The sequence below is a fragment of the Harmonia axyridis genome, chromosome 6 (genome assembly GCF_914767665.1).
Source record: "Harmonia axyridis chromosome 6, icHarAxyr1.1, whole genome shotgun sequence".
NCBI lineage: Eukaryota > Metazoa > Arthropoda > Insecta > Coleoptera > Coccinellidae > Harmonia > Harmonia axyridis.
This window is the reverse complement of record NC_059506.1, coordinates 18,003,597-18,028,698: the sequence shown is the minus strand read 5'-3', so window position 1 is coordinate 18,028,698 and position 25,102 is coordinate 18,003,597. Positions and strand designations below refer to the sequence as shown.

The 25,102-nt window shown below is 34.1% G+C and overlaps 2 protein-coding genes across 2 annotated transcripts in view; both read left to right on the top strand.

The window, feature by feature from the left end:
• The window catches only part of LOC123683475 (SET and MYND domain-containing protein 4-like), a 424,959-nt gene that overhangs the window by 376,497 nt on the left and 23,360 nt on the right, over positions 1–25,102 (top strand). Inside the window, exon 2 of the mRNA XM_045622551.1 lies at positions 24,196–24,367. Coding sequence (XP_045478507.1) covers positions 24,196–24,367 — 172 coding nt within the window. The remainder of the gene's footprint in view (positions 1–24,195; positions 24,368–25,102) is intronic.
• LOC123683476 (60S ribosomal protein L35-like) lies at positions 802–1,231 on the top strand. The gene has a single exon (XM_045622552.1). It carries the CDS (start codon positions 839–841, stop codon positions 1,208–1,210), a length of 372 nt encoding a protein of 123 aa, XP_045478508.1. The 5' UTR covers positions 802–838; the 3' UTR covers positions 1,211–1,231.

Sequence of the window (25,102 nt, the reverse complement as noted above, 5' to 3'; positions counted from 1 at the left end):
AAAATCCAATCATTCGTTTCAGTCCCTTGTGTTTATTGAATTTATCATTTTTGTATAATGAGTATATACTTCATACCTTATAAATTATTTCACCATATAGAAAGTAAACACCTAAACATAAAAATAATTATTTAGTTATGATCACAAAAAATTACAAAATTTATTTAAGAATAATTTAAAATATAACAATTCTCATTTAATGTAATAATAAAAAAAACAAATAAAATTTATTAAATGCTCGTTTAGGTAGCCTATGCACGAAATAATGTCATCTTGGAAAAGCTGCATTCACTTCATTATTGCAATATTCAGCTGAAATATCCCGTGTCGTTTGCAAATCATTGCTGCCTTGAACTGCCTTCTGAGGAAAATATTTCATCACATAAGCTTTATCTAATTTTTCTGTCAATTCTTTTATCTTAATTTGATCCATTCTCGTATTTTTTGCCACTTGTTTCGTGTCTTCTGTGACACAAATGTCATTTTTGTTAGTCCTAGTATTTATCAATTCATAATTTTTCTCTCTATATGTGAGCACTTTCTTCCACATTAATTTAACTAACACCTTTTTCAACAAATTCTGCTGCTTCACATAATTTTTCATTTTCTTGATTCAAAGTTGTATTATATTTTCGATATCAATGGAGATAGCCATATTCAATGGTATGTCAGATAGTCTGATCAACTCGAACACCCAAATTAAATAAACCGCACTAGAAGATTTTTTCAATAAGTTATTGAATTCTATGGTTCTTGCTTGTTTTCTACTCACTTAAGTGTCCTCACTATCAATAGACTCTGAAGTTTTTGGCGTTCAAGATAAAACGCAACCACCAAAATGGGTAAAGTCAAGTGTTCCGATTTGAGAACTAAAGACAAAAAAGAGCTCACGAGGCAACTCGATGAGTTGAAAAAAGAACTTACTAGCCTTAGGGTGGCTAAAGTAACTGGAGGTGCCCCTTCCAAATTGTCGAAAATCCGTGTTGTGAGGAAGGCAATTGCTTGGGTATACATTTTTATGCACCAAAAACAGAAAGAAAATTTGAGGAAGTTGTACAAAAACAAAAAGTACAAGCCTTTAGACCTCAGACCCAAGAAGACCCGTGCTATCAGGCGTGCATTGACCAAACATCAAATCAGTCTGAAAACCCCTAAAGAAATCAGGAAAATGTCTATATTCCCCCCAAGGAAATTTGCACTTAAGGCATAACCTGTAATGTAAAAAAAATAGATCAGACCAAAGCCAAATTATTTACAATATGGACACACCATTTAGAAAGTGATGTTGTTTTTCAGATACCGCACATGCCCAATGACAGAAGAAATATTACTGAATCCTTATCAGTATAATGACTTATCTTAGTTTATCTTATTGATAAACTATAATTGAATATACAGGCGATTTAACAAAATCTTGATCCAATAGAATTTTCGTTTCTGGAAGAAAAATCTGAATTTCTTAGAGTTGCACGCTATATCGAAACGTTCCATGTAAGCTTATTTATGTTATTGGTGTGAATCGACTTTTCCAAGTATGATTCACTTCAAACAAAAGCTCAGTAAAATAGAATATGATGGACAGAAAAAAAATTGAAAATATTCAAAATTATTTGATATCCGAAAAATTGAAGATGTCCAAAAAAAATCCAATCATTCGTTTCAGTCCCTTGTGTTTATTGAATTCATCATTTTTGTATAATGAGTATATACTTCATACCTTATAAATTATTTCACCAAATAGAAAGTAAACACCTAAACATATAAATAATTATTTAGTAATGATCACAAAAAATCATAAAATATATTTAAGAATAATTTAAAATATAACAATTCTCATATAATGTTATATTAAAAAAAAAACAATTGAAATCAATTAAGTGCTCGTTTAGGTAGCCTATGCACGAAATAAAGACATCTTGTAAACGCTCGATTCACTTCATTATTGCAATATTTAGCTAAAATATCCCGTGTCGTTTGTAAACCATGGCTGCCTTGAACTGCCTTCTGAAGAAAATATTTCATCACATAAGCTTTATCTAATTTTTCTGTCAATTCTTTTGTCTTAATTTGATCCATTCTCGTATTTTTGCCACTTTTTCCGTGTCTTCCGTGACACAAATGTCATTATTGTTAGTCCTTGTATTTATCAATTCATTATTTTTCTCTCTATATGTGCGCACTTTCTTCCAGATTAATTTAACTAACACCTTTTTCAACAAATTCTGCTGCTTGACATAATTTTTCGTTTTCTTGATACAAAGTTGTATTATATTTTCGATTTCAATGGAGTTAGCCATATTCAATGCTATGTCAAATAGTCTGATCAACTCGAACACCCAAAATATAACAGAATATGTTAACTGAATTTACAAATCCTTCTCGGATTTCTAACCAATAAATTACAAAGAAATCATTACATTTATTATCAAGTAAACCTGAGAAGGAGTTTTGCTGACATTATTTGACACAAAAAGAATTCTTCCAAACCTGAAATACGTTTCGACAAGATGGATGACTCTAAAAAAACTACTGAATTAAATTGATTCGTTCTGGTGAGATTATTACTTGTTGAATACAAATATTCATGTTAACACTTACCGAGAATCCCGACACAATTCTCGCCGATAAATCAGATTACGAGTCTCCAATTAAATTAATAATGACTGAAATAATAATAATAATAATAATAATAAAATATATTTGTACTTAAGCTGTTTACAAGAACAGATGTACAGGGTGGGCAAATTTCGATGTTTTAGCACTACAACTTTTGAACCAGAGGAGATAGACAAAATCTGATACCCACTTCTCGATCTCTTTTTCTGAGAAACTAACAAGGGTAGTATTCATTTTTGGCCACCTTCTTTTGTTTTCGAGTTATAAGCGAAAATTGGAAAAATGGCGATATCGAAAAACATTTATATCTCCGCTAATACTGATGATAGAGCTCTGAAATTAAAACATTATACAGGCACTTTTTTACGTAGAATCCAGTGGCGTGCTCGTATTTTCAAAAGGGTTTTAAATTACGAAGCTATGACTCAAAGTTATGTTTTTTCAAATGGGAACACTAGATTTTTGTGCCATTTTCTGAAATCTCAATTCTTCCTGATTTCAAAAATATATAACATCGAATGATTCGTATCAAAATAAATAACAGAAAATGGTCAAAAACCTTTTTTTACTTAAGAGTCTCAATATTTCTATGGTTTCAACTGTTGATGAACCTTTCTATAACAAGAGCAGTGTCCTTCCGTCAATCTGATTATTTCTATGGTTTTTACTTATTTCTACAAAATTCGAATCTATATTTATTTTATACAAATAGTTTCGAAAAGATAAACGAACTTGGAAAAAGTTTCCTAGGTAGCTTGAACACAGTTTCAAATATTCATCTATTGAAATATCGAGAAGAGGTGTCGACTGTGCATTGTGCAATTGTTGTCATTATTAGGTTAAATATTATTTCTTGTTTGTCCCTTCGTAATTAAAATGTTGAGTTCAATCATATATGCATTGTTTCATATGCTGTTTAAAATGGATTGGTTCTTGTGCGTATTGATTCTGGAGACCTATGTAAATAATCTCCTGATACATGCATCTCAATACAACTCTTTCGATTGAAAAATTCGATCTTGTGGTTTCTCTGTTATTTCCAAATCAATTTTTAGATAAAAAATTTATAAAACATATCTAGATTCGAATTTTGTAGAAATAAGTGAAAAGCATAGAAATAATCAGATTGACGGAAGGACACTGCTCTTGTTATAGAAAGCTCAATTTTTCTGTGTTCATCAACAGTTGAAACCACAGAAATATTGAGACTCTTAGGTGAAAAGAGGTTTTTGGCCATTTTCTATTATTTATATTGATACGAATCATACGATGTTATATATTTTTGAAATCAGGAAAAATCAAGCTTTCAGAAAATGACACAAAAACCTAGTATTCCCATTTGAAAAAACATAACTTTGGGTCATAGCTTCGTAATTAAAAACCCTTTCGAAAATACGAGCACGTCACTGGATTTTACGTAAAAAAGTGCCTGTATAATGTTTTAATTTCAGAGCTCTATCATCAGTATTAGCGGAGATATAACTGTTTTTCGATTTCGCCATTTTTCCAATTTTCGCTTATAACTCGAAAACAAAAGAAGGTGGCCAAAAATAAATACTACCCTTGTTAGTTTCTCAGAAAAAGAGATCGAGAAATGGGTATCAGATTTTGTCTATCTCCTCTGGTTCAAAAGTTGTAGTGCTAAAACATCGAAATTTGCCCACCCTGTACACGTCAGTCATACATAAAATCAAATTAAAATCTATCACACATAAATTCTTCTACGGAATAATAACATTTAGCTATAAGGATCCTTCGGACAGCTATTTTGAACTTCCTAATATCAAGGTCAACAATTTCAGTCGGGAGTCGGTTGAACATTTTTACTCCCGCATATGTGGGTGACTTCTCATACATGGACAGCCTGTGTCCTTCCAACAAGAGTCTGTTTGCATTTCTCGTCTCGTACGGATGCCAAAAGGAATTTACTTTCATGGAAGATATATTATTTTTCACATGTAGCAAAAGTCTGTAAATATATATGCAAGGGAATGGGAGAATATTATATCTTTTAAAAAATGGTCTGCACGAGTCAGTTTGTTTGAGGTCAAATATCAAGCGTATTATGCGCTTCTGTCCGACGAACACCCTATTCGCGTCCACACTATTGCCCCACAGTATAGTTAAATAACTCATATTACTGTAAATCAATGCATAGTACATTGACATGAGTACATCTCTCTTTGATGTCCATTTCATTGTGTTAATAGCAAAGAAACCAGAGTTAATTTTTATGCACACATCATTCACGTGGTGCTTCCAGTTTAAGAACTCATCGGTCTTGACTCCCAAGAACTTCGTTTCAGGTGCAGTATGGATGCTCCCCAATTCTACCTCCCTAATATAGCTAGTTTTAAAATTCAGGCAAACGGTCTTACTTAGGTTCAATATGATATTATTACTGCTGCACCATGCATCGAAGTCACCCATTACAGTTCTCAGCTTAAGTTCTAGCTCCCCAGGCGACGCCGCCGAGACCACAACTGCTATATCATCAGCAAACATGGTGACCTTGCCGCTTTTAATTATTTCTGGTACTTCATTTATGAAAATTAAAAAGAGAAGTGGTCCGAGCACCGACCCCTGGGGGACACCTGTATCGATGTCGAAGTCCTCCGAAACATACCGGCCAACTCTTACACAAATCTTCCTGTCATTCAAATATGATCTTATCAGTTTCAGTATATTTCCTCTGAAGCCACAGGCATACAGCTTATCGATCAAAAAGTCATGATTAATTATGTCAAATGCTTTTGACAGGTCGAAAAAGAGAACAGCTACGTGATTACCGACATCCAGCTCAATATAAACCTTCTCAAACAAGGACGCAGCCGCACTCTCAGTCGACCTGCCAACACAAAATCCATGCTGTGACTCAGAAATGACAGAATTTCTACCAACAAAGGACATCATTCTATCGAATAACAGTCGTTCAACTACCTTATCTATAACATTCAATAAAACTATTGGTCTATAATTGTCAAGATTGAGAGGGTTATCTTTTTTGAGTATGGGGATCAGCAGCCCCCTCTTAAGCCCTGTAGGAAACATTCCAGTCACAAACATCTGATTCGCCAGAAATTGAATGGGGGAAGCCAATTCAGCGGACAATGATTTAACCAATTTTATAGTCATTCCGTCCGTACCAGAGCAGTTCTTTAATTTCATTTTCTTAATTATATCCACTATTTCGCTTGAATCTACATGCGTAACAAAGAAACTTTCGGAGATGCTCCTCTTTGACACCGTACAATGCCGAGACAAATTACTACCGAATCTATTCTCAAGAGCTGTGTGTGCCACACTAGAAAAGTGGACACCAAAAGCTCCTGCTACCTTAACATTATCTTTGGTGACAGCATCGTTAATTGTTAAGCATATTTCAGACTTACGTTTTGTTCGTCCTAACTCGGAATTGACTATCTGCCAGATGGCTTTTTGTTTATTCGAGCTGCCCGAGATTTTTCTCTGAAAGAATTCCGCTTTAGCTTTAGTAACTCGATAGTTGTGCTGTCTTTTAAACTGTCTGTACTGCTCAGAGATGAGAAAATTGGATGTATTTTTACTAAGCCAAAATAAATTTTTAAGTTTTTTACTATTTTCTATTATATCATTTGTGATCCATGTTTTCGATTTCAAATTTATAACTCTATAGAAACTATTCGACTCGATAGCGCACATAATAATATTCAAGATCTCATTGTAAATTTCATCAACATTGGTTAGGTCATAAATTCCCTCAAATGCATCATCCGCAACATCTCTCCGAACCAACTCAGTGTCAAATCTTCTGATCCTCTTTGAGGTGAACAGAGGCTTATGGGGTGTTTCAACTCTGAAGATACAGAGCTGGGCAAGGTGATCTCCTAGATTGGGCTGAAGAATAGAAGATGTTATCAATTCGGCATTGGAAACCAAATAATCGAGTTTTTGCTCATGTTTTGCACCTGCTTTATCAAAGAACACTCTGGTAGGACTTACATTTGTGACCCCCAGTTCAAACGACCTAAACAATTCCAACAATTTTAGTTTCTGAGGGCCATTGTCCAGGTATTTAACATTTAAGTCTCCACAAAAAAATAAACAATTACTTATTCTACTACAATAGGACAAAAGTTCAAACGCCTTGCTTAGAAAGACATCAAAGTCAGCCGACGGAGATCGATACACACAGATCACACAGTAACTAAACTTCTCTAAAGAAACCTTTATAGCACATACCTCACACACATAGCTTAGTGCATACTTGCTGCAGTCGATTGAACGCACATTGTGTCTCAAATCTGCTCTACCATAAATTAATGAACCACCATGGCTACCATCTTCTCTTGTGTAATTTGCAAGGATATTGTACCTAGGAACATTCATGAGATCAACATTGACGCTACTACACCAGTGCTCAGTAACGCACATAAAATCACAGTTGGTCTCTCTTGAAAACACCTCCATTCTTCCCAACTTGTTTGCTAGACTCTGGACATTCACATGACAAATCTTCAGTTGATGGATTATATTGGTGCTTCTATTGTTTGGTTTGCTGTTTTTTCGATCTGTCTCGAAAGAAACGAAATGGCTTTATTGCTACACCCTTTGGCCATGCTTTAGGATCCATCAGGAAATTTTTCAGTGAGATGTCTGCACCCACTCTGAATGATTTACTGAGCGCATTTTCATGTGTAGGTAACTGCGTTACCACAAAGTTTTGGCACTTGAATTTATTTTTCAGGTATGATTCGATTTGCACTGCAGATACAAGGGGCTGCACTCTACCCACGTAAAGCCAAAGCCTCCTGGCCACAGCAGCAAATGAACCTCCATCGCCCTCAGCTGAGGAATGATCGTCATCATTTTCACCCCACAAGATATTGCTCTTACGTTTTGACTGGGAAGAATTGCCTTTCGCACCATGTGCTTCAATCTGAGTTGGTCGATTTAGGTCTGTATCTGGACTTGCCCCTGATGTTCCCACTGCTGTGAATTCATTAGCAGTAGAGGTTTCCTCATCACGAGAAGTATGAGCCAATAAACTTTTTTTGATCTCGGACACTGATGGATTTGACTTGACAACATCATATTCCATGTTAACTTGCTTTCTGTTATTTTTATTCTTCGAATTTGATTGAAGTAATGAGATGATCAAATCTTTATCCTTTATCATAGAGTCCATATTGGTTGAAAGCTGCTGCAAATGTTGAATTTTCAACTCTGCGATTTTTAAATCATTTTTCATATTTATTATTCCGTCATGGTTAGATCGATCAGAACATGCGATCTCATCGAATTTCCCGGAAGCTTTATTGTTCGTGTCCATGTCGAGTCGATCAACAACTAATTTTACCTGTGGTGACACAATCACACCCTCTGGCACTTTTCTGTGCAATATAATGGATATTAGCACATCTTTTTTGTATTTGTTCAACTCTGCGACCAGATCATTGGAGTCACCTGATGGCGCCATCTGAGAGGTGTATGGAACCCTTTAGGATGTAGCTCACCAGTCTGACGTTGTCTTATCAGATTATCGATAATATTAATGTGGTAGTCGACAGTATCACTAATTTGTTATTGACTTATTTCAATCGAAATCAATCCTCCACAGAACAACATAGCAATGCAATATATGATATTACTTAAAAAAATGAGGAGAAATACCGATACAATTGTATACATACGGTTTCGACAATTTTTCTCGCCAGTTATATCCCTCTAAAATAAGAAATTCTTCAGAGCGATATTATCAGCGACTATAACAGCTAAGGCTTAACACACATTCAAATCTAAATCTTAGATACTTATTCTTGCTGAAGTCTAAATAATCATTGAAAATCTTTCAGAAGATTCTCTCTAGACGCGCGCATCTGCGTTCCGACCAATGGTACACGATATGGATATGATTGATTGACAAATTACCGCGTCTTCAAAAATTCCAGTAGCGTAACATGGAATGAAGCGTGCAAAATCGTTGCAACTATTCCTAGAAAAGTATCTCTTTTTGTTTCAAGGATTAATATACAAACAACATCATCGGATTTCACAAGCAGAATTTTGAGGAGGCTGTATGTACCCAGTTGCAATCTAAACATCCTGAATACTATCATTCCTATAAAGTCTCTATTAATGCAGAAAATCTAGAATAAGCCAAATCATATGATATCTGGCCGAGTGATGCTTATGTGTCGATGCTTTTTCACAGGAAAACCGCGCGGAAGGAACAAACATGGCCAACAATAAAACTAAAGATGATACATACACCTTATAAGTTTTACATTCGAATATTCAGGGACTGAGTCACCATAAGGTGAATGAATGGGACCTGTTTCTCATGGAAAATAATATGTGTGATGCGACCTGTGTGATAGAGCACTGGCTACCGTTGGGGGTTGCAGACACATACTGCTCAAGTGGTTGGCACGTAGCTTCCAATTTCTCAAGAACAAGAAATAAACTTGGAGGTACGATGATTTTAAGTTGAAACCATGAACATGAAGTCCTAGGAAAAATAGTGGAGTTATCGGTTGAAGTTGATTGTGAAGTAGCTGCTATAAAGAAACAGGGGTTAACCCTGATATCAATTTATCGTTCACCTGTTGGTAATTCGGATAATTTTATGAATATAATTGAAAATGTTTTAACTTTAGTAAATATTAATGATTTTGATATTGCAGGTGATTTTAATGTGTCTTTTAATATGTATAGCAATAATGTACTGGACAGGAATGCAGAAGTACTGTTGGAAGTCTTTCAATCGTACGGTTTGAAGCGAACAATATATGAGCCAACAAGGAACAATAACTGCATTGATAACATTTTTGTAAGGTATACAGGATCGAGCAGTTTTTTCCCCAAAATTTTGACAGTAGAGTTTTCGGATCACGAGGCACAGTGCATTAATATCCCAAGACCCTTAGCACTGACTAACTATATTACCACAGCCGTCTTCAACTCAAGCCATGCACAGTAAGAGCGGAAACAATGTCTGAGTGGCCTATAGACCCGAAATGCATCGGGAAGGTCGGGGTTTAAGAGGGAATGGTACCACTTGACTTTTCAGTTCAAAACTTAAAGGGGAATAACTATTCTTAGTTCTTACAGATCACCGATTTGTGTGGGGTTTTCTGATAATTTCTTCAAACAAGTTGCACTTGTTACCGGTTTTGTGTACCGAGTGTGTATTGTTTATAAAGTTCATCTGAGTGTTTGAAATATTGTGATATTGATCAGTTTTAAGTGTGATTCAGTATCAATTCTGTGAATTAGTTCTTGAATTTACATAGTGATCTGGTACAAAGTTTCTGACTCTTCCTGTCTCCCCAGAAAAACATTGAAAATGCCTCGTCGCTGTTATGTTACAGGTTGTAAGTCCAATTACGACTCACAAAATACGTATGTCTCTATTTTTAAATTTTCTAAGGAACCTGATTCAAGAATGAAATGGATCTCCGCTATACCTCGTAAAAATTGGTCACCTTCCCAAAATTCAGCTGTTTGTTCAGTTCATTTCCAAGAGAATGAAATAATTAGATACGATGTATTCAAACGTAAAGATGGCACGATTGGAAAGAACCTCCTCAGATATCCAAAATTAAATAAAAATGCAGTTCCATCAATTTTTCCAAATTTGCCTGGATATCTTTCTAAACCTTCTGTTTCTGCAAGAAAAACTCCCGATGAAAGGCGTCAAAATTATATTGATTCACATAATGAAATTATTCACCAATTTGAGACTGCAGACATTATTCAAAATTTCGATCAATTGTTAAATGAATATTCTAATAAATTAGAACTTGTTAATTGGATAGTTCACAAAGCGGAAAATAAAATTTATTTCTATCAGTTGAAAGTTCAGGAAAATCAGGATTCGCTTCTGCTTGAAACTCAAATTTCAATTAATGAGAATATGGTTGTTCAAGTTTTTCTGGGTAAAAACAAGTTGAATTTCAATGATTTGAAGTGGATTCTTCCTTTCGATTTGAAATTGAGCAGATGGTCACAATTAGAGAACATTTTGGCAAGATACAAGGAAAACTTTAGAAGTGATACCGACATATTTTTTGAATCATTTAATTATCTCATGGAGGAAAGTTTAAAATATTTGGACCTAGCATTAACTGTATCGTGTGAAAAGAATTTACCGCATTCAAAAAATCTCGAAATTTTAATCGATCAGTTAAAACAAATCACTCTAAAGAAAAATAGATATTCTTCATCGACCATTATTATGGCTTTTCTGATTCATACAACTTCCCACTCCACGTATGAACTTCTGAGAGGTTTTTTCATTTTACCTAATAAAAGATATTTACAGAGAATATCTTCTGGCCTTAATGTTTCCCCAAATAATGATATCCATAACAATAATTATATATCAAATATATTTTCAAATTTAACGCCTAGGGAAAAAGTTGTTGTTCTTTTGATAGACGAAATTTATATAACTCCAAGATTGGACTATCGCTCCAAAAATTTGATTGGCTACGCTGCCAACAGAAATAGTTTGGCAAAAACTGTTTTGGCATTTATGATATCTTCAGCTTTTGGGAATTTTCATGAAATTGTAAAATTAGTTCCAGTTGACAGTATAAGCGGAAGTGAAATTATTCCATTCGCAACTTGTGTAATTGACCAAGTTCAGAAATGTGGGTTTGAAATTTTATGCATAATAACAGATAATTGTAGAATAAACCAAACAATGTTTAAGAAATTGTCCAATTCAAATTTTATTCCCAATCCTTCAAAAACTGGCAAAACTATATTCTTATCTTATGATTTTGTTCATGTTATGAAAAATATTCGAAACAACTGGTTCAATTTAAAAAATTTAGATAAAACATTTGTTTATCCTGACTTTGAAACAGTTCTTATCAAATATGCCAAATTAAGTGATGTCAGAAAAGTTTACGAAGCTGAAAAAAATTCAATAATTAAGAAAGCATACAAATTGAATTTCAAAACTTTATTCCCAAATAGCTTCGAAAGGCAAAAAGTTTCACTAGTTGACAATTTATTTCACGATACCACAATAGCTGCTTTGAAAGATTTTGGGTTTAACGACACTGCAGACTTCCTGCAGTTGATAAGAAATTGGTGGGATATTGTTAATAATACCAGTGTCATAAAGGGGATCGTTAGGAGAAATGAATTTTCTAAACCGATTTCGAATGAAGATGATCATTATAGAGTTAAGTTTTTGGAGAAATTTGTTGTGTGGATAAATAAATGGCATGATTTAGATTCCAACGGTCATCTCACAAATGATACTTACAAGGCTTTCGTTCAGAGTACTGCTACACTTTTGGATGTAATTAGGTATAGTTATATATCATTTTATTCATTTATCAACTAGATAAGAGTTTATGTTTCGTTATTTTTATTTGCACAGAATATCTATATTATTTTATCTATTTATCAACTACAGAGTTTATGTTTTGTAATTTTTATTTCTGGTTGAATACCAATTGTTTTTGGGAAAATAGGGCTTCTGGCGAACTACCCATTAAAAAGTAACGCTTCACGGTAGTACCTCCTGGGTGTTGTGGAAACTACCTCTTCTAATAATTTAAAACAAAAAATAAACTGAATTTTCTCCCCAACAATAGTACTTTTCGAATTATTCCGTGTATTATGCAACAATTATAAACTAAGGATGCGGATATAGGAGTCCGCGTCGAATTAACATTGGATCGACGAGAGAGCATAGGACTCCCTGAATCAACGAAAGCGACGTTGCCTTTCTCTGTGCACGGCTTGAGTTGAAGACGGCTGTGATATTACCAAAAACAGATACAGACCCTTAAGGGTGTTCAATACCTTGTTCATACCACTGCTATTTCAGTGCTAATTTCAGTGCATTCCAATTCCAAAGTACAGGTCGGATTCATTTCATTTTTTGAGTGAACAATGACGTGATATAGTGAACTTGAAGATCCCGTTTCGATTTCCAAAAAAAAATCGATAGTATTCCGCAAATCGAACTTTGAAATTGAACACTTTCTTTAAATGACTATTCAGCTTCAGAGAGACTTCTCATTTCAAGTAACTCATCCACAAATGTTCAGTGATATTATGTGTTTTGAATTGGTGCAAAAATTTTTTTAAAATTGCTTGATTTGCTCTAATTGTAGATGTTTTTCATATGGAATTATGCTTTTTGGAACGCCTCCCAAAGGTTTACGCCTTTTTGCAACATGAACGCCAATAGAATCTTGGACTGTATTTTATGGCTCGAGATGAATGACACTTTTATGATTTACGAGGGTAGGGTTTCTCTGATTGGCTAAAATTGTGTACATTACTAGTTTATGACAATATTGCACTGAAGAATAGGGAAAGGTAGAAAACTTGTTATGAAATCATTGTTAGAATTAGAAACGATACTGTTCCTAAAATATATATGCTAGCTGATTTTATTCGTAATGATGTCTGGAGAAGTACATTTTGAGCGCTTAGTATCATAAAGAAAATTTCAAAAGTCATAAAGAAATTAAGATGAAAAAAAGGTATCTGGATTTTTGCCGAAATATGGAAAATTATTAATATTTCAGAAATCTGACAAAAAATTCTCAAAAAAAAAAATTTCTTTTGAAAAACTCCCTATTCCCGAAACTCTATCTACAATATTTACCATTTAAATTTAACCCTGAAAATAGGCAATTCTTGATTAAGAAAATTTTATCGTACTTCCTTCATTAATATTAACTTGAAAAAATTTATAGTAAAAATTTTTCGCTTCGTGAAGCCATTCTTGTATACATACCTCCTTGAAAATTTCATGTCATAAAAGTTTAAGAAATTGCAATATTTTTTTTAAATAATCTTTTTCGTTAACTCAACTCTCTTGATTTATTACCCTAGAGAAAGAGAACAATATACATCTCTTTCAACTCGAAGAGTTGAACGTTAAATCGTTATTCCAAATTTGAATTTAAAGCAAAGAATTGTGAAAAATATTGAGAATTTTTCTACCTGAAGTAAAAGAAATATTACCAATTCAAAAGATGATTGAATCGAATATTACTTATCTTCACCTATAGCCAATAAGAGTATTGCTGATTCCTATAAGCAATTATTTATATGTATATTATATTTCCTTGAGATATTAACGAGTCCAACTCATTGTTACATTAAATCCTGTTCTGTCCCCACAATGTCAGAAAGAAGTATGGTCTAAAATTTCTCAATTTTCCTGATTCACATGGTAGAAGTTCATCCAAATATATGCCATATTTTATTCCATCATTGAATTAGGCAAATCGAAATGATAAATATAAAAAAGTATGTAAATTTCATTCTATTCATTTCATAAAACGTATAAAAAAATATCATGTCGTTCGAGAAGGTAAAATATCCGAACGATTTTGGGGTTTTTTCGAATGATATTTTCAATACCTTGTTGGACAATTTTAAAGATTTCAATTTAGCGACTAAATTAGTAGGTCAAACATATGACGGGGCAGCTGTGATGGCGGGGGAAATTAATGGGTTACAAGCGCGAATAAAAACAATTGCTCCTCAAGCACTATTCACGCACTGTTATGCACATAAATTGAATTTAGTGTTATAAGATTCGACCAAGAAAATCAATGAGTGTCGCGTGTTTTTTTCGAATCTTTCAGGATTTTCGTCGTTTTTCACTAAATCAAGTAAACGCACTAATATTCTAGAGGCAATTTGCAAAAAAAGATTACCCTCTAGCTCGGAAACTCGTTGGAATTTCAAATCTCGCGCTGTAAAAACAATATTCGATAAGAGAGAAGAATTAATTGAAGTTTTTGATCATATCAGCGACAATTTAGATGAATGGGATGATATTACAATACGTGAAGCTACCGGTCTGAAGAAAATGTTGAATGATTTCGAATTTTTGTTCATTCTCCACTCTTTTAATTTGATTTTTACATACACAGATCCCGTTTTTTCTATAATCCAGCATAAGTTATCAGATATAACTTATTGCAACGCCAGAATCACTTCTTTATTATCGACTCTGAAAAAATTTCGCACAGAAGATGAGTATTTCATTCGCTTATATTCAGAAGTAGAAAAACTCCCAGAAGTAATGCCACCGAGTGCTAGACGTCGAAAACGTAAAATAGATTCCGAAATTCAGCTCACGGATAATTCCTCAATGAAACGGCTTTTTTGTGAAATTCTGGATTTAATTATAACTCAAATTGAAATAAGGTTTAAAAACATTTCATCACTTCATTTTTTGGAACTAATGAATTTTAATAAATTTTATATATATGTTCGTAATTTTCCGGAGTGTGGCCGACCCACATTTCGAGGGCACGAGCCGTCACTGGTCAAATGTCAAATAATCATTTTGAATTTCAGTAAAATATCAGAAATTCTCATCCAAATAAACAAACCGACAACAATAACCTAATAAATCACATGTCTTATATTCCTATACCCACTTTTGTGGTCTCCAAAGGCGCATAAAATGAGAACTCAAAAGCTTCTCGAATTTTTCATTCTAGAAATCTCAATATGCACTATTTATGATTTTCTCTGTGAAATCATACACTCAGAGATAATCATATATTTTTTTCTATTATCCATATTCGATATACGTCCATGACAGTGGTTCATTGTCATTTCTGTATTCACAATATTTACAGTAATTATCTTATTTAGTAATATATAACTAAACAAATATAACAAATTTTCCTTCTTTTGAAGAAGTTTTCCAAAGAATTTTGCTTACTCATAATAAGATTGTGATATATAAGGTTGTTACATATAATGGATATTCCTTCTGGGGGGTATATATCCCCCTTATCCCCCCCCTAGGATACGCCACTGTATCTTAACTGAACTGAATTTCTAAAGTTTACAGAAACACAAATTTACTCTTTGCTGGGCTTCATCGAGAGTTGAGATTTTATTAGGGGCAATAAATACCAAACAGGCGGTTCTTCAACTTGAATGGGTGTGCCAGGTACAAATCTACCAAAAATTTTCGGGTAGCTCCATCTAGCGGAATTGCAGTTTCAGCGCAAAGTAGTCTACAACCTTAACTCAGGTAGACTTCTGTATGATGCACAATCTATTGAGTGAACAAGATTGGACTTTTATATATTATGATTCATTGTCACCCAATGATTGTTTTGACGCTTTTCACAATCGGTTCATAGAAATTTTCCTGGAATCTTTTCCAGAGGTTGATATTAAAGCCAGAACAAGCGACTCCGGGGTAAAAGGGTTCTCTGGTGACATGGGAGTGATGAGGGAGAAAGTGAGACTTTACAATGACATGTATAATCACTGATTACTGATGACATAAAGATGGTGCGGAATAAAGTACGTAGTGAGTACAGAAAAGCTTTGCGCATGGCTCGAATGTCAGCAAATGATAATTTCATATTGAAATCAAGTAATCCTGGTAAAAACATGTGGAAAATAATGAACGGGAAGAGACATCCTGAGGTAATTCCATATATTTCCATAAGCTCTCAGGATTTTAATTCTTATTTTATTTCGTTACCCCATGAACTTGTAGATAATTTGAGAAAAACGGGAATTACTGAACCTAGGAATTTTACAGATGCAAACTACCAATATAATAATCGTTTTCAATTTCAGGAAGTGCCTTTCAATAATGTAATAGATGCAATATGTTCCCTAAAGGGTAGTAAATCGAGGGACTACTAGGGATTATCAATATCACTCCTGAAAAGGAATATAAATCATATAGTAAGGCCTCTCACTAGAATGGTGAACCGTTGCATTAGGGAGGGAGTTTTTCCGGATTGTTTGAAAGTGGCAAAAGTAATCCCTATACACAACAAAGGTGACAAGAATGACAAAAAGAACTATCGACCGATTTCGCTACTTCCAATTTTCTCAAAAGTCTTCGAAAAAATAATTCATAATCAGGTAATGAACCATTTCAAGAGTGAAAATCTCTTTTACAAAAATCAATTCGGATTTGGAAAGAAATCGAGAACATGTGATGCTATCTTACGTTTTGATTAATATACGCTTGACTGTTTTGAGAAGGGCTTGCTTTCACTATCAATATATTTAGATCTGAGTCGAGCTTTCGACTGTGTTTCCCCGCAGGCTCTTCTAGACAAGCTGGCAAAGTATGGGTTCGATGAGATTAGTCTTAGACTAATTATGTCATATTTCACAGACAGGAAGCAGAAGGTCTTTTGCAATGGTACATGGTCTGCAGAGGGTCTGTTAAGTCTTGGGGTACCACAAGGTTCCATATTAGGACCCTTATTATGAATGATTTCTCCTACTTCATGGCAATGTATGAACACCTAGTGTGGGCTGACGACTCTGGAATTACAGTGGGGCATCGAGAACTGCATGGGGTTGAACAGCTTGCGAGAGCGGCAGATATGAGAGCCAAGGAATTTTTTTTATCAAACATGCTAATTTGCAATGCAGTAAAGACAGAAACCATATTGTTCGATTTGAGAGGGATTTCAAATCATACTACCAGTGAATCGGTAAGGTTTCTGGGAGTTTATCTAGATCCAAGTCTCACCTGGATCTCACATGCCAATGAAACAGAATGCAAAATAATAAAAAATACCTTCCTGCTCCATAACTTGGCCAACATTGTGTACAAGGATGTTATTAAGGTTCCTATCATAGTCTGGTCGAGTCACATCTGAGATACTGTGTACTGATCTGGGGTAACTGTTCTAGTAGGGAAAGTATTTTCAGATTGCAAAGAAGAGCAGTTAGAATAGTTGCTGGTTTAAACTACAGGGATGATTGCGTAGACGCCTTCAAAAAACTTAAAATCCTGACATTTCCCTCTATCTATATTTATGAATATCTTGTTTATGCATATAATAATAACAGGGATCTTCCGAAGTTTGGTGATACCCATGATTATTACACACGATATAGAAACAACATAAAATTTAAGTATACGCGATTAGAAAAATCCAAGAATGGACCTAATTTCATTTCTCATAAACTTTTTAATAAGATACCTGAAGAGGTGAAACGGCTCAGTCTCAAAAAGTATAAGCAAACTGTCGGTGAATTTTTGCGGCAGCATGCGTTCTGGAGTGTCCAAGAGTTCCTGTCCAGTAGTTTGAATTTTAATCTCTTTTAAATTAATTTATTTTTTGTTGTTGTAATGTTGTAATGAGGAATGGTATTTCATATCATTCATAGTTGTATCACTTTATTGAGTAATGCATTTATATTTTATATTTTGACAATGATACTCTGTATCATTTAAGAATTGTATAACTTTATTGATTTATTTCTACTATTTTTATATTCTGACATTGATGAGAAATGCTCTATACCATTTCGAAGTTATTACTTTATTGAGTAATGCCTTTATACTTTGACAATGATACTCTGTATCATGAAAGAATTGTATAACTTTATTAAGTTATTTCTACTATTTTTATATTCTGACAATGATGAGAAATGATTTATATCATTTCGAAGTTGTATTTATTATTGAATCCTGTGACGTGTGCAATACAATGAATTTTTGTAAAGGAGCATCAATAAATTATCTATGTATCTATCTATCTAACTATCTATCATAACCCTCTATTCGTGGTTTATTTTTTAATTTTTCTTCGGTCAAAAATTCTAATTCATCATCACTTGAAGATGAAGATGATTCTTAAAACTCTGCACATTAAGTAAATATCTTATTGTTATCCGCCATATTTGCACTGGAAATGATGCACCGACTTCCAGAACCAGTGTCGAAACAGTGAACTAGGTGCGCACTGAGGGCGCACCAGGGCATAAACAGAAAACGCTATAGTTAGCTACTCTGAATCTGCATCGGATGAATCACGTAAAAAATTTTAGAGGTGTTTCTTTGGACCTTATATTCGCGTCTCAGTCTAGTCTCAGGTTAGAAAAAGAAAATGACATTCTGTTAACGTGCGGTTTACATCATCCCGCTTTATATTTTTCTGTTTTCAGTGAAACAGCTGTAGAAGTATCAACGCCAGTTCATACCTTTCATGATTTCAAAAATGCCGATTACGAAAATCTTATACTATATTTAGAGAAGGTGGACTGGTCATATCTACAAACATACAAAGAAATCGAAGGTTGAACGAGTAAATTTTATGAAATTATTCTGAAAGCTATCAGATTATATGTCCCTGTAAAGGTTAAAAAAGTTTTTACTTTTTCGTGTTGGTTTTCAGGAGAGTTGAAAAAATTGATTTCTGAAAAGAAACAGATTCATAAAAGATTCAAACAAACCGGTAACATAAATAATTACTTATTGTTCAAAAGACTGAGAGAAGAATGTAAGGTCGAAACGGATATATGTAATAAAAAATATATCGAATCGCTTGAACTTGAGATATCCACAGATCCCGAATACTTTTAGAAATTCATAAATGATGAAGAAACGCAAAAATGATTCCCTAAATATATGTATTTGGGTGATAAAACAGTGAACAATGAGGCGGGTATTGCGGATCTATTTAGAAAATACTTTTCTCTAATTCTGTGGTTATTCCGTTCATTCTTCCACATCTTGTAGAACAAAATCGTGCGAGAATATATCAGAAACGCACAGTTTTCATGGTTATATTTTATTATTCTATGTTGGTACTCCGAACTTTCCGCCACGGCTGTATCTGTCAATACATCAATTTGCCTTAAAGAAATCAGTTCTGCCAACCAACATTTTTCAATGCAAAAATCACTATATTATATTTATGGAAATATTTCATTAATTTCAATGAAAATGCAATGAATTAGAGAAAGTAATGTATAATACTCGTACAGAAGGCTCATTCTACCACTCGTTCATTCCAAAACTCGCCACTTCGTGGCTCGTTTTTGAATTTTGAACTCGTGGAAGAATATCAATGCCTTCTGCAATTGTATTATAAATAACTATTCTGAAATTTATATAACATCAAAATCGGATGAAAAATCGGATGAATCGAGAGAATTATATCATGATAATTGATAACAACGTTGATATTCAAAGTTGCCATTTTTGCGAAGTGGAAGTTCTAGATCTTCTCAACGCGCTACCAGAAAAGAGTGACACTGGTCCAGATCAGATTTCATCGATATTTCTGAGGAAGTGTGGATCTGTGTTGTCAGGGCCTTTAAGTTTCTTGTTCAATTTTTCTGTAAATTCGGGTAAATACCCAAGTCGCTGGAAATCAAGTTATATAACTCCGATATTCAAGTCAGGCGATGCTATAGTGACGTAAGAAATTATAAAATGGCGGTTTTTTTAATGGGACACCTCATATATAAATATTTTCAATTTATTTTGAATTTAAATTCATTATGTGTCCAAGAATAATTCCAATTAAGACATATATAGGGTTAAAAAAACACAAACTCCGATCTAAGTCTCCAAAACGACAATTGATTTCTAATTGAATGGACACCTATACAGGGTGTTTCCTAAACATGCGGCAAAAATTCAGGGGGTTGTTCCTTGGACTATTTTAAGTATGTTTTGTCCTTGGATGATTTTTGAAAAACCTCTTTGTTTCGAAGAGACAGGGCGAACAACTTTTTTCATATTTTTAAAATTAATAATAGTTTAAATAAAAATGCGTACTGCACTGTGTTTACTAAGTAGGTACAATTTATTTTTAAATTTGTTTAACAACATTCCAATTACTAAAAACGGCCAGTTTTTTGACTAAAAATCATTAGTTTATACCACTCCAGTAGAAAATGTGGAAGACTTGCGAAATCGGATCATTGCTGGGTGTAACTTAATAAGAAATGATCCTGGTGTTTTTGAAAGGGTTCGGCAGTCAATGAGGAGAAGATTGGATGCTGGTATGCTGGCTAGAGGTGGTCATTTTCAACAGTTTTTGTAGGTTGAGTTGAATTTTCATGTAATTTTTCATAATAAAATGTTATTATCTGAAATTTTGTTTCCCCTATATCTTCGAAACAAATAGGTTTTTCAAAAATCATCAAAGGACAAAATATTCTTAGAATAGTCCAAGGAACAACCCCCTGAATTTTTTCCGCATGTTTAGGAAACACCCTGTATATGGCTTGACTACAATTATACAATGCACACAAAATGAATTAATGCATGCGTTCGGAGTAGGCAACTAGTGTATAGGTTGTGCTAACCACATAGGGAACGAAATTGTTTCGCGCGTCTCTGTTCCCTAATGGATTAGAGCAGCCATACTCAACGTGCGGCCTGCGGGCCGCATGCGGCCCTCTGCCCCTTTTTATGCGGCCCGAGTAACAGCCTAGTCCAGTATTACATTTTTCGCAATAGTATCACAAATGACGTTTCGAAATTATGCAAAAATAACGGTGTCAATATTCACTCATTTACCTTTGTTTTCTCCCTTATTGCGTACACACAGAACATTATATCCATAATAAAGGGTGTTTTTTTTAGAGCTATAGAACTTTAAATTGCAATAAAACAACGATGGATTATTCGATTGACATGAATTTTATTTATCCGCAAGATAATCTTGTGGCATTACATTTTAAATATGATTTCTGGCATATGACTGCCACGGCTGGCTCGGATGTAGTCCAATCTGGACGTCCAATTTTCGATGACTTTTTCCAACATTTGTGGCCGTTTATCAGCAATAACACGGCAAATGTTGTCTTCCAAATGGTCAAGGGTTTGTGGCTTATCCGTATATAGACCAATGACTTCACATAGCCCCACAGAAAGTAGTCTAGCGGTGATAAATCACAAGATCTTGGAGGCCAACTCACAGGTCCAAAACGTGAAATTAGGCGGTCACCAAACTTGTCTTTCAATAAATCGATTGTGGCCCGAGCTGTGTGACATGTTGCGCCGTCTTGTTGAAACCACAGGTCCTGGACATCATGGTTGTTCAATTCAGGAATGAAAAAATTAGTAATCACGGCTCTATACCGATCACCATTGACTGTAACGTTCTGGCCATCATCGTTTTTGAAGAAGTACGGACCAATGATTCCACCAGCCCATAAAGCGCACCAAACAGTAAGTTTTTCTGGATGTAACGGTGTTTCTACATACACTTGAGGATTAGCTTCACTCCAAATGCGGCAGAAGTGCGCTTCATCGCTTAACAAAATAAAATGGACGTAGTGCGCGATACCTATTCCTCACAGAACTCTTATTTTCGAAATGAAATTACACTATTTGCAAGCGTTGTTCAGGCGTGAGTCTATTCATGATGAATTGCCAAACCAAACTGAGAATAATTCACTTAACAGCTGTTAAATCGTTCGCCATCTTGAACAGTAATGCCAACTTAAAGCTATATACCTCGAAAAAAAACACCCGTTATAAACAATGGATTCTTTATGTACAGGGTGGGAAAATTTCGATGTTTTAGCACTACAACTTTTGAACCAGAGGAGATAGACTAAATCTGATACCCACTTCTCGATCTCTTTTTCTGAGAAACTTAAAAGGGTAGTTTTCGTTTTTGGCCACCTTCTTTTGTTTTGGAGTTATAAGCAAAAATTGGAAAAATGGCGAAATCGAAAAACAGTTTTATCTCCGCTAAAACTGATGATAGAGCTCTGAAATTAAAACATTATACAGGCACTTTTTCACGTAGAATTCAGTGGCGTGCTCGTATTTTCAAAAGGGTTTTTAATTACGAAGCTATGACCCAAAGTTATGTTTTTTTAAATGGGAACACTAGATTTTTGTGCCATTTTCTGAAAGCTTGATTTTTCCTGATTTCAAAAATATATAACATCGTATGATTCGTATCAAAATAAATAACAGAAAATGGTCAAAAACCTTTTTTTACTTAAGAGTCTCAATATTTCTATGGTTTCAACTGTTGATGAGCCTTCCTATAACAAGAGCAGTGTCCTTCCGTCAATCTGAGTATTTCTATGCTTTTCACTTATTTCTACAAAATTCGAAGCTATATTTATTTTATACAAATAGTTTCGAAAAGATAAACGAACTTGGAAAAAGTTTCCTAGGTAGCTTGAACACAGTTTCAAATATTCATCTATTGAAATATCGAGAAGAGGTGTCGACTGTGCATTGTGCAATTGTTGTCATTATTAGGTTAAATATTATTTCTTGTTTGTCCCTTCGTAATTGAAATGTTGAGTTCAATCAGATATGCATTGTTTCATATGCTGTTTAAAATGGATTGGTACTTGTGCGTATTGATTCTGGAGACCTATGTAAATAATCTCCTGATACATGCATCTCAATACAACTCTTTCGATTGAAAAATTCGATCTTGTGGTTTCTCCGTTATTTCCAAATCAATTTTTAGATAAAAAATTTATAAAACATATCTAGATTCGAATTTTGTAGAAATGAGTGAAAAGCATAGAAATAATCAGATTGACGGAAGGACACTGCTCTTGTTATAGAAAGCTCAATTTTTCTGTGTTCATCAACAGTTGAAACCATAGAAATATTGAGACTCTTAGGTGAAAAGAGGTTTTTGGCCATTTTCTATTATTTATATTGATCCGAATCATACGATGTTATATATTTTCGAAATCAGGAAAAATCAAGCTTTCAGAAAATGGCACAAAAATCTAGTGTTTCCATTTAAAAAACATAACTTTGGGTCATAGCTTCGTAATTAAAAACCCTTTTGAAAATACGAGCACACCACTGAATTTTACGTAAAAAAGTGCCAGTATAATGTTTTAATTTCAGAGCTCTATCATCAGTTTTAGCGGAGATATAACTGTTTTTCGATTTCGCCATTTTTCCAATTTTCGCTTATAACTCTAAAACAAAAGAAGGTGGCCAAAAACGAAAACTACCCTTTTTAGTTTCTCAGAAAAAGAGATCGAGAAGTGGGTATCAGATTTTGTCTATCTCCTCTGGTTCAAAAGTTGTAGTGCTAAAACATCGAAATTTGCCCACCCTGTACATACTATACCTAATCTTCTTAGCGAGTATTCTCGCGTTTTTGCTCTTGTAGTTTTCATTTCTATGGATTCTTGGGTGCGTTTTTTTAGCTGATTATACGGTTAAATTGCCATATTATTGTGTAGTTTTTTTTCTGGTCAGTACCATGATTGTTAAAACCTCTTATTAGCATTATTGCGTGAATTATGCTAATAAAAGGGTTTAGAAATAATGATACCTACCAAAATAAAAAATTGCGATAATGAAAATTATTCCAATTTTCTTAAAATCGTCAATAGTATCCCCTGTTTTCCCTAACACCCTGTATATTTTCATTTTCGCATTCCCTACTAATATTACAAATGCAAAAAACGTAATCTGCCTGTCTGTTACGCTTTGACGCATAAACCACTGAATTGATTTTGATAAAATTTGGTTCACAGACAGGAACTACTAGTGCTTAGGAAACGACTGAGGCTACTTGTAACCGATTAAAAAAAAAAAGTTTTGATTATGCGCGATAAACGAAAACCGCGCGGGCTAAAGCTAGTTTTACAACTAGGTAAATTACTGCGGCCCGCAAAAATGAACAGTAGCAATTATGCGGCCCGAGGTGAAAAAAGGTTGAGTATGGCTGGATTAGAGCAACTGGTTGCGCTAGCCCCATAGGAAACAGAAAAATGCTACCCGCAATACATGATAATATACACATAGTATAATACATATAATTTTTAACTAAAAGTAAATATCATTATTTTTTTTATTTTCAGGTGAAAAATGCACTGATTGAAGTCCTGTCGAATGTTCAAGAAATTTATCGCAAGAAATCTTCAGCAATAGCCTCTGCCCGAATACAAGAAGCTGAAAAATTACAAGAAAAAAATGATTTGCTCAAATCACTAGCTCTATACAGTCAAGCTGTATTGCGGTCACAAAAAACAGGTGAATAACAAGGTTCTCAAATAATACTTTCTGTAATTACCGAACATAAATTAAAATTCGACTAGGGGTTGCGTTCCAGTGTTAACTTCGAATTCGATGGAAATAAAAATTTCATTTATTGAGACATATTCAAATGATCAAGTCATGATCTGTCCTCGTTGAATTTACTGTGTGAATTTATTTATTCTTGTTTTTATTCAGACACTGTGTCAGAACAGTGTCTGAAAGATGAACTAGAATAAGTTCGAAACTGCGGTTACACACAAGGACGTAGATCTTTTTTTTTCTTGGGGGGAGGTAATCGAAAAAAAGTTTTTTGATGACATTGTTTACTCATATATATAATGTGAGAAAAGATAACAAGTTTGAACCAAATCACTCGAAATAATTTTTTTTTATTGGGCCTTCCTGAATTGGAGTTACGTAGGAAAATGAGAGATTTCTTGGATAATTTCTAAAATCAAATAGCCCATAAACATGAGCCCGCAAACGCTTTGTTTTCGAGATACAGGGTGTTTCTTGTAGTCATACCTTTTTGTGATGCTTCACGAGTTTATCGAATCCTTATTAATCTTCGCTACAGGGTTGTTAAATAAGTACCAAAACTTATAATTTATTCACTTATCACAGCTACCTAACTGGATTTTTATAATACTTTGGATTTTCCTGAGAATTACTATAGAGAGCTGTTTGAATTTTTTTCCCGAAATCGATTGCAGATACGACAAAATTTCA